Source organism: Papaver somniferum, chromosome 1 (assembly GCF_003573695.1).
Source record: "Papaver somniferum cultivar HN1 chromosome 1, ASM357369v1, whole genome shotgun sequence".
NCBI classification, from domain to species: Eukaryota; Viridiplantae; Streptophyta; class Magnoliopsida; order Ranunculales; family Papaveraceae; genus Papaver; species Papaver somniferum.
The window spans coordinates 82,254,973-82,263,238 of record NC_039358.1 but is presented as its reverse complement, the minus strand read 5'-3'; the positions used below and the strand labels follow the sequence as shown (position 1 = coordinate 82,263,238).

At 34.2% G+C, this 8,266-nt stretch overlaps 1 protein-coding gene across 1 annotated transcript; it reads left to right on the top strand.

Annotated features, from left to right (window-relative positions):
* Positions 1-5,481: 5,481 nt before the first annotated feature.
* LOC113345345 lies at positions 5,482-6,714 on the top strand. Its single transcript, XM_026589151.1, has one exon. The coding sequence runs from the start codon at positions 5,482-5,484 to the stop codon at positions 6,712-6,714; it is 1,233 nt and encodes a 410-aa protein (XP_026444936.1).
* Positions 6,715-8,266: the final 1,552 nt, after the last annotated feature.

Here is an 8,266-nt window from a genome sequence, read left to right as displayed (position 1 = left end):
TGGATGCGGATTTGGTATCACCTGACACCTATGTCCAATTTATCTAAATGGAGGATTTGATATTTTCATCCACGTCCAATCCATTACCCTTCGGATGTGATACCCAGGGTGAGCGGATCAGTGAATTGGATGTGGATGGATTTGCGGATCTAAAAAAAAATTATAAACGAAAACCTATAAATTTTGAACGTGTAATATAATTTAATTTTAAAATTTAGGTTACTAGAATATAAGCAATTAACATAACAAGGTCCATTGACTCCATTGGTAAGCAATTGGTTGGGCGAATGCTCTGCATATCGGGCAAAAAAATCGGGCGGCCCGATTCACAACTCACTAAAAATTTTTCTCTTCACAAATCCTTCCTCCTGCACATCTATGATTGTGTTTTTTCTTGTTTACATCGAATTCCGACTATCTATTTCCACTTTTGTTTAATTTTGTTTCTATGCTAATGTCTTAATCTCTTGTTTTCTTACTGAAACTATGAACCCTAGTTTTTTATAGGTTTCAATAATCTTCTTTTAATCTATGATTACCTCGATCTAACTATTTCGATTATCCTAGTGATTGTGTCTTTTTTTCAGATTTCATCCCTTCTCTCCTTTCCCAAGCCTGATTGGGAGGAATAGGGTTTCCTTGCTGAAGCAGTTGAAGCGGTGGTGACCTACATCAATTTTCTTATTCTACAAATCATTGTCAGTTAGAGAAGATCCTCAATTTTTTTATCAGCTTGGGTTGGATTAAATCTTTGCAAACGCCTCGTATTCTTCAATTACCCGTGCAAGTAGCCTATCTTTACACTCCTCTTTGCAATTACCTCCTGTCAGTAATCATTCTTTTGGCTCTCTCAAGGTCGAAGCTCAGCTTTCTTCCCAAGTAAAATTCACTGTTTTTTACTTCAATTCCAAGTCATTAGCATGGAAAACACTTGGCGAAATTCAAATTACTGCCTTGACTGGAATAACATTTATATACAATCCCATGATTACTTAGACTATCACAGAACTACTAAGTATCAAAGCTTCCTGCAAATAAATTTGTTATCGAATTATTATCTTAAAAAGCTCAGAAAACCAATTGTTATTATTTGCCAAACCCATCACCCAGCTTATTTGATCAACTCAATGGCATCATCTTCAAATGCTTCTGATGCTATCTACAACAACTCTCAAAGAAACAACAGTTCTGCTAGAAGGAATAACAAACATGTGAGTTTACAAGGAAAAGGGAGACAAATTGATTCTTTTGCTTTGATTGGATATGTCTGCAGAGAAAGTGAAGTCACCAGAAATATTGTAAGCTATTCAGTAAGAAAAAGATTTGGTGCACAAAATGAAGTAGTTGTCATCACAACTGGAAGAAGAAATGTTTTCATATTCAGGATACATTCAAGAGAAATTTTTCAAAGAGTCTTAAGAGAGAGGCCGCATGCAATTGGTGGTTACTTACTGGTTTTACTTCCATGGCAGTTCCATATGAATGTGCAGAGGGATATCTTCCAATTTGAAGTTTTCTACATTGAATTTAGACTCAGAACTGATCTTGATAGGGATGATATCCCTCACCTCATTTCGTCTCAAGATGGTGAACCAATCATTATCTATAACATAGACCCAACTGGTGTGGTTAAAGCAAAAGTCAGGTTGGATGTTAATTTACCACTTATTAGAAAGGTGCACATACTCTGGAAGATGGGGAGAGAATTAAGATTGTTATCTTCTATTTGGGATTTCCTTAAGCTACTTGCAGAAATTGTTATGTCTTTAACCATAATGAAAATTATTGTGGGATGATAGCTAATGTGGCCTGGATAGTTGTGCCAGTTCTGAACTTGCAAGGTGTGGACCCATTTGAAGAACAAGTGGAAGAACTAGTTCAAGTCATTCAGCAAAATATGGAAATTCAAGAAGGAGGAGAAGATTTAGCAAATCATGAGCCAGAGCTGAATGTTTTAGTAGAAGACAATTGAAACTGCAGAAGGAAATAACATGGAAAATGAGCAGGAGACAGAGAATGCAGGGAATGACAATAATGATGATGAGAATATGGAAGTTAATAAGCATGTAATTGAGGATACTATGGAGGAGAATTCTGCCAGTGGTTCTTATGTCTCAGAAATTCATAGAAATGATGTGAGAACAAATAAGAGAAGAAGGAAATAAGATATAATCATGGAAGCTATGGAAATGGAGGGATATATTCAAGAGATCGATAGAGCTCACCATGTGCTTGCTGATGAGGTGGTGAATGAGGGTTCTGCTCACAATATGGAGTTAGGAGAGTCTTCTTCAAATGGAGGAGGGATGATAAATATGGAAGGAACTGACAATGATAATAAGATGGATGGGTCTGAAACTGCGTTGGTTATGGATGCTGGAACCCAAAACCTTCCACTTGTCCAGGTTTTTTTTAATCTCAAAACTAAAATTTTCATTGCTTTAAAGATACACCTCAGTTTTACGAGCCATTTCTTACCTACCCAACTAAACTATTACTGCCACTGTGTGTTTTTGTTTTGGTCTGATACATATAAATTTTACTTTCTCCTACCCAGTCTTGCAAAAGGAATTTCTTTACGTATCAATATGAAAATGTTATCTTGGAATGTGCAGGGGTGGGAAAACCACTCACTAGAAACCATTTGAAATATATTCTAAGAAAGCAAAACCCTGGCCTCATGTTCTTAGCAGAAACTAAAGCGACTAAAGATAGCATGAACATTTTAGCTAGAAATATTAAGTTCCATAACTGGTTAGCTGTCCCTAGAATAGGTGTCTGGTGGGATGCTCATTGGCTGGCATAATAACATAAAAGTTATATGCATTGCTGAACTTTTTGACATGTGTTTTTTTTAAATTGCATGATTGTTTTAACAATTACTGGAATGTTGTTTGTATGGATGGCTCTTTAAATGAGCTAGGGAAAAGGATGCAATGGGATAAAATTAATCATTTTTGTAAATTGAACTCTAGTACCCCTTGGATTATAATAGGAGACCTAAACTTTATTTTGCATGTAAATGATAAGCATGGTGGAAAAGATAACTCTCATGTAAATAAATTTATCCATGACAACATCCAGAATTTAGGTTTAATAGACCTTAGATTTCAAGGAATACTCTTTACCTGGTCTAATAATAGAGAAGGACATGAAAACATAAAGGAAAGAATTGATAGAGTGCTCTCTTCTCATACCTGGTCTGCTATGTTTCCTGATGCTATTGTTAGTCATTTACCTAGAGTCGGGTCTGACCATACGCCGATTTTTTTGAACTGTAAACCCATTAAAGTAAAGCTTCATAAGCCATTTAGGATCATCGTAACATGGTTTAGCCATGAAAATTTTAAAAAACAAGTGTCTGATAATTGGGATTGTAACATTAGAGGGTCATTTGCTTATAGTCTACAAAAAAACCATAAAAACCTTTCCTACTCGCTTTCTAATTGTAACAAGAATATTTTTGGGAATATCTTTAGTAACATTCAAAACCTTAACAAGAAAATGGAATACCTCCATTCCATTAGCCCGCTTCCTATCCTTGAAATTAAAGATACACAGAATACCCTTGAAATGTGGTATAAAAGAGAGTATGATTATTGGAATCATCTCTCTAAAGACAAATTCATAAAAGACATTGAACGTAACACTTCTTTCTTTCACCAATATGCAAATAACAGAAGGAGAATAAATCATATTCACACCCTCAGAGATGAGACTGGTCTCTGGATTGATGACAACTCGCAATTACATAAAATGTTTATTAGACACTTTAAATCCATTAGCACCACTAGTAATGCTCAGCATCTCGATACCCTAAGTAACCTCATTGATCCTTGTATCAATGAAGATGACAACAATAGCCTCATCATAATTCCTGATGAGATGGAAATCAAGAATAATCTCTTTAACATGAATCAATGGGGCGCCCCTGGTCCATACGGCTACCCACCAGGTTTCTTCAAAGAAAACTGGGAGATTGTTAAAAATGATATTACTAATATGGTCCAATATTTTTTCAGGAAAAAATACTTACTTAAGGAAATGAATTACTCTTGTATAACTCTGATTCCTAAAGTGCAGAATCCCTCTACACCTAGTGACTTTCGCCCTATCAGCCTTAGAAACACTATTACAAAATAATCACTAAAATCTTAACTAATAGACTAAAACCGATGTTTTTGAAACTTATCTCCCTGAACCAATCTGCCTTTATCCCTGGACGTCAAATTACTGATAATATAATCGTTGCGCATGAAATTCTACACTCTATGAAAACTTCTAAAAATAAAACAAGACACGTGGCATTAAAAATTGACCTATCGAAAGCTTTCGATAGGATATAATGGGACTTCCTAAACCAAACCCTTCTCTCTTTTGGCTTATGCGAAGATGTGTGCCATCGTATTATGCAATGTGTTACAACAACTTCCTTTTCTCTTCTTTTAAACGGTGTGCCTGGTGACAGATTTACTGTGTCCAGGGGGCTTAGATAAGGGGACCCTCTGTCCCCTTATCTTTTCATCCATTGCATGGAAATTCTCTCCAAATTTATTTTAAAAGTTGAGAATGAAAAAAAGATTTCTGGTGTCAAAGTGGCGAGAACTGCTCCTCATGTTTCGTACCTCTTCTTCGCTAATGATTGTTTTCTATTTGCGAAAGATAACCTTTCTGAAGCTAAAAACATTGTTAACATCTTAAATACCTTTGGTTAAATGACTGGGAAAGTCATTAACTTTAATAAGTCTGGTGTTTATTTCACACCAAAGATTCATAACAAACACTGTAAAATTATTTCTAAAATCATTAAAATTAGAAAAATCTCGAAAAATGACAAATATTTAGGGACTCCCATCTTCTTTGATAAAAACAAAACCACTAGCTTTGAGCCGCTTCTTAATAAATATTACACTGTTCTCCAAGGTTGGATAGGGAAGATGTTTAACCAGGCGGGTCGCAATGTCTTAATCAAAAATGTGCTTAGTGCTTATCCTAATCATCAAATGCAGTGTCTAGCTTTTCCTAAAAAGATTCTAGATAATCTTGATAAAATTCAGAGAGACTTCTGGTGGCAAAAAAATAATAAGCAAAAGTGTTACTACCCTAAAGCTTGGCCTAATATAACGAAAGACATTCGTCAAGGAGGTTTGGGAATTAGAATTCCTCATAAACACAACCTAGCTTTAATCACTAAGTTGTCCTGGAGGCTCATTCATAATCAGGATCAGTTGTGGGCTAAAATTCTTAAGCATAAATACTTCAGAGACCAGAACCCGTTAAAGAAAACTAGAAAGCATAAAAATTCCTGGATTTAGACCAGTATCAAAAAAAGGACTTGATGTGATTAACTCTAACCATGTCTGTCAGATTAACAATGGCAAGTCTACAAATATTTGGTCTGATTTCTGGTTACCTAATCAAATTCATCTTTTGTCTCCAATTAATATTGATTGTAATATGCCCACAAATGTTTGTGATTTAATGAATTCTGAAGGAAACTGGGATATGAACATTATCAGAAATTATATTGATATATCTTTCCATGATGCTATCAATTATGTTACTACTAACATCAGTATGCATGATAGAATTAGATGGAAATCCACTATATCTGGGAATCTTAATACTAAGTTTGTTTACAATTTCCTGACTAAGTTGAATTTTGATAAAGATGAAGCTAAATTCTGGAAACAAATATGGAATTTAAACATCTTACCCAAGGTGAATATGTTCTGCTGGAAAGTTGTATCCTATGCTCTGGCTCTAAGAAATAATATGTCAAAATATGTGAAAGATTCTGAACCTTATTGTATGCTTTGTGATAACCAGGACTTAGAAGATGAAATGCATTTGTTTTTTCATTGTAACTTTGCTAAGAAAGTGTGGGATGCTTTTGAACTCAATAACATCTATCACTGTAATGGAAACCTTGATATCATGCACTGGTTTAAAGTTTGGATGAATAATAAAAACTTAACTAGCAAGCATAATCTGATCTCCTTCATCATATGGTCCATTTGGAAGTTTAGAAATAGTGTGCATTTTGAAAACAATGTGCCTGATGTGCAAAAGTTAATTGATATCATAAGAGATTCCTACCAAAAGGTTAATATGAATGGGGAAACTAAAACCAATCAGGTTCCTGATAAAGCTAAGATGTTATGTAGAGATAATCACTTTCATGGAAGCAATGCTTATGATTGGTTTATTCATTTTGATGCCTACTTTATTGAAGTTGATTACACAATGGGATACGCTATCTCAATCCTGGATAATGCAAGAGTTAGGAAGCAATGTCGTGCAGGTTGCAGTTGGGCCTCCTTCCCTTTAGAAGCTGAAGCAAAAGATGGAATCGAGGCTATCAGGTGGATGAAAGAATTGAAACTCCAAAACTGCTACATAATAAATGATTGCCAAACTTTAATGAAGATTATGAAAGGAGAAGTAGATCCTGAAGTTCAACCTTGGAGGTCTCAAACTAGCATCTATAGATGCAAATTTTCCCTTTTAAATTGTAATTCGGTTTCCTTTATGTACAAAACTAGGAAGTATGTTGATTTTGAAGACAAACTAGTTAAGGATGCAAGATCTAGGAGAATTAATTACTTCTCTACGGAGAATTTGAGTGAAAATGTAAGAAACAACATCCTAGAAAGAGCTAAGCTTGGCTTGGCTCCTATCTTGTATATTTTGCAAACTTCCTCTTATGTATAAATAAAAGTCGTCTTCTTATCAAAAAAAAAAACACAACAAGAGTAACACAATGTCTTTCCAACAACTAAAATTACAATATTTATTTATAAGAAGACCTCTGATCAATCCAATATTGACACTTTTGGAATATCATTGAGGATCTTCAATGCTTCTCAAAAGGAAACTATATATATTATCTACCAATTTTCTATAATAACTTTCATATATATATATATATATAATACTAACATTATCCTTAGGGTCGGGTGTTAAACGGATGGGTGATGTTTCACCCGCGTTCAACCTGTGAAATTGACCGATTTCAAAAACTCACATACATTCAATCCGCCAAGAAACGGATTGAGTGTCTACCGACAAAATGTGGATTGTTTTGGGTAGAATCCACGGATTTAAGTGTTTTTGCTCACCCCTAGGAAAAATACAGGGGAAAAGGAAAACAATTGAATCGGAGAACGGATGGTATTTCGAATACAATTTGACCGTTTGATAAAATGTTTTTTAAGAAATAAATAACTTAGATTACAAGAGGGTAAGATGCTCATAGTTTTCCTAGACACCGGTTTCTTTAGGCCCTCTTTGTTGAAGAGTAATATATTTACTACATGTACAAGGAACTTCGTTAAAAAAATTAAATTCCTAACTGGGCTTGCATAAGCTAAATTTTAATTTGATAAATTAATAATTTTGCTAAAGTAATAATTTTAGTCTCAAAGGCTATTAATTTGTCGAAATTTTTCAGTAATTACAGGAAATTATATATGGCTAACACCAGTAATCACACTATGGTACTTGTAACCAGGATTTATCCATTTTTTCATATCAATAAAACCCTAACTTAACGTTATATGTGAATACATGCTTGCTTAGTTTGAAACTTAAATAACCAATTAGTCAAACATCTATTACAATAGTCAAGAATCATCTATAATTAATATAGTGAATCACCTATAACTGATATAATATGATAGATGGTTAGGAGATTAATTAACAAAACTAAAATATACTAGATTAATTGACAAAATAACATATATTAATTAATTAAATAACATGTTTGAATTATCCGATCACACCCTTAACCATTAATGAAAATTAGTACGTCATTGATTTACTAAAATCCATGGAAAATAAATAAAGAGGAAAAGTAAAGTAAAGCTCTTTATTCACCTGTTAAAACCTCTCAAGTTGCTTTTAGGAGTTTATTAGTTAAAACCACTCCAGTTACTTTTAAGAGTTTCTTAATATTCCTAGATGTGTAGAAGTTAAAACCATCAAGTAGCCTGATGATTTTCATACCCCTTTTTTGGAGGAGGTAGGGGTTCGATCTCTGGACTTTGTAATTCATAGTAGTATTTATGTGCAACTAACTAACCATTATACTAAGCCGTCAACAACAAAAAGAATGTAGAAGCCCGTGTGTCCAAGATTGTGCATTAATACTTGCAAAATACCCAAGTTAGGAAAAAATATCTTGTCCAGGACAAGCCCAAAATGGAACTCCTTCTTTTCTTCTCTCTCAAGCCCAACGAGGACCAACATCCAACAAAAACTAAAC

Coding starts and splice junctions, on each gene's coding strand:
- LOC113345345 (XM_026589151.1), top strand. CDS start 5,482: ATGAATTCTGAAGGAAACTGGGATATGAACATTATCAGAAATTATATT.